Source organism: Echinops telfairi, unplaced genomic scaffold (genome assembly GCF_000313985.2).
Source record: "Echinops telfairi isolate 266 unplaced genomic scaffold, ASM31398v2 ScPeMD7_7412;HRSCAF=8450, whole genome shotgun sequence".
Lineage (NCBI taxonomy): Eukaryota > Metazoa > Chordata > Mammalia > Afrosoricida > Tenrecidae > Echinops > Echinops telfairi.
This window is the reverse complement of record NW_022111312.1, coordinates 2,881,922-2,883,121: the sequence shown is the minus strand read 5'-3', so window position 1 is coordinate 2,883,121 and position 1,200 is coordinate 2,881,922. Positions and strand designations below refer to the sequence as shown.

Below are 1,200 nucleotides of genomic sequence, written 5' to 3'. Positions count from 1 at the left end.
ACAGGGCAAGCCTTGGGACCCTCGAAGAATGAGCACAGGTGCGTGAGTGTGATGGGGAAAAGGTTCTTGGTGCAACTCACCTGGCCAGGGTTGGTGAGGATGGGGAAACTGGAGCCCTCATACATTACAGCCAGGGTTGTCAAATGTGGCAGCCACTTTGGAAAACAATGTAGCAATTCCTCCAAAAGTTCAGCATGCCGTTGGTGACCATAAGGGTCAGCGAGCCTGCTCTTAGATGTACACCCATGAGAAATGAAAATGTATGTCCACATAACAACTTCTACACAAATGCTCTTATGGGCATTACTCCTACAGCCAACCCCAGTACTCCCCACAGCTGGTTCATTCCGCCCTCAACAAGAGTGAAGTACAGGTGCGTGCTACATTGGATAGACCTCGAAACATTAGGTGGAATGAAAAAAGCCAGTCACAAAAGACCACATCTTGTACGGTTGCATTCAGGGGGCATGTTCAGAATCGGCAACTCTCTAGTGACACAAAGTAGCTTTACTAATTGGGTCTATAAGGCTTCTTTCAGGGCTTATAAAAATCAGGTGGTGAAAAAAGAGGAGCTGATGCCAAGGGCTCGAGTAGAAAGAAAATGCTTTGAAAAGGATGATGGCAACATGTACACCAATGTGCTTGATACAATGGATGTATGGATTATAATAAGAGCTGTAAGAGCCTCTAATAAAATGATTTTTTTTTAAAAAAGGAAGAAAATCAGGTGGTGATAATTTTCAGCCAACCTTGTGAATATAAGAACCATTGAATTGCATACTTCAAACGGGTGAATTGTATGGTAGGTGACTGCCATTGCAATAAACCTTATGTCAAATGATCATCGTTATAAAAAGGGAGGGAAGGGGGCTTCCCAGAATCTCTTAGATTCCAGGGCCACGTCCCAGCCTTCCCAGAACAACCGGTAGAGGTGGTTCCCAGGTAGGTTTACGGTAGAGGTGGTTCCCAGGTAGGTTTACGGAACACAAAGCCTGTCCAGGAACTCTGGTGCACGCTGTTTGGACTGTTAGCCGTGTTCGTCCCTGAGCCGAGCATGCCAGTACCTTCCCATTTCTGAAAACAGGCCCTCCTCTTCCTCGCGGCAGCCCATCCATCCGAGAGAGGCAGCTCCCTCGGCTCCCTCGCACGGGCCTCTTTCCCACCAGCCTAGCCCCTTCTCCCGCAGTGTGATTTCAGATC

At 47.7% G+C, this 1,200-nt stretch overlaps 1 protein-coding gene across 1 annotated transcript in view; it reads left to right on the top strand.

The window, feature by feature from the left end:
• RPL6 (ribosomal protein L6) overlaps positions 1-1,200 on the top strand; it is an 83,049-nt gene that overhangs the window by 69,529 nt on the left and 12,320 nt on the right. Inside the window, exon 7 of the mRNA XM_045296693.1 lies at positions 316-373. Within this exon, the coding sequence (XP_045152628.1) occupies positions 316-373 (58 nt within the window). The remainder of the gene's footprint in view (positions 1-315; positions 374-1,200) is intronic.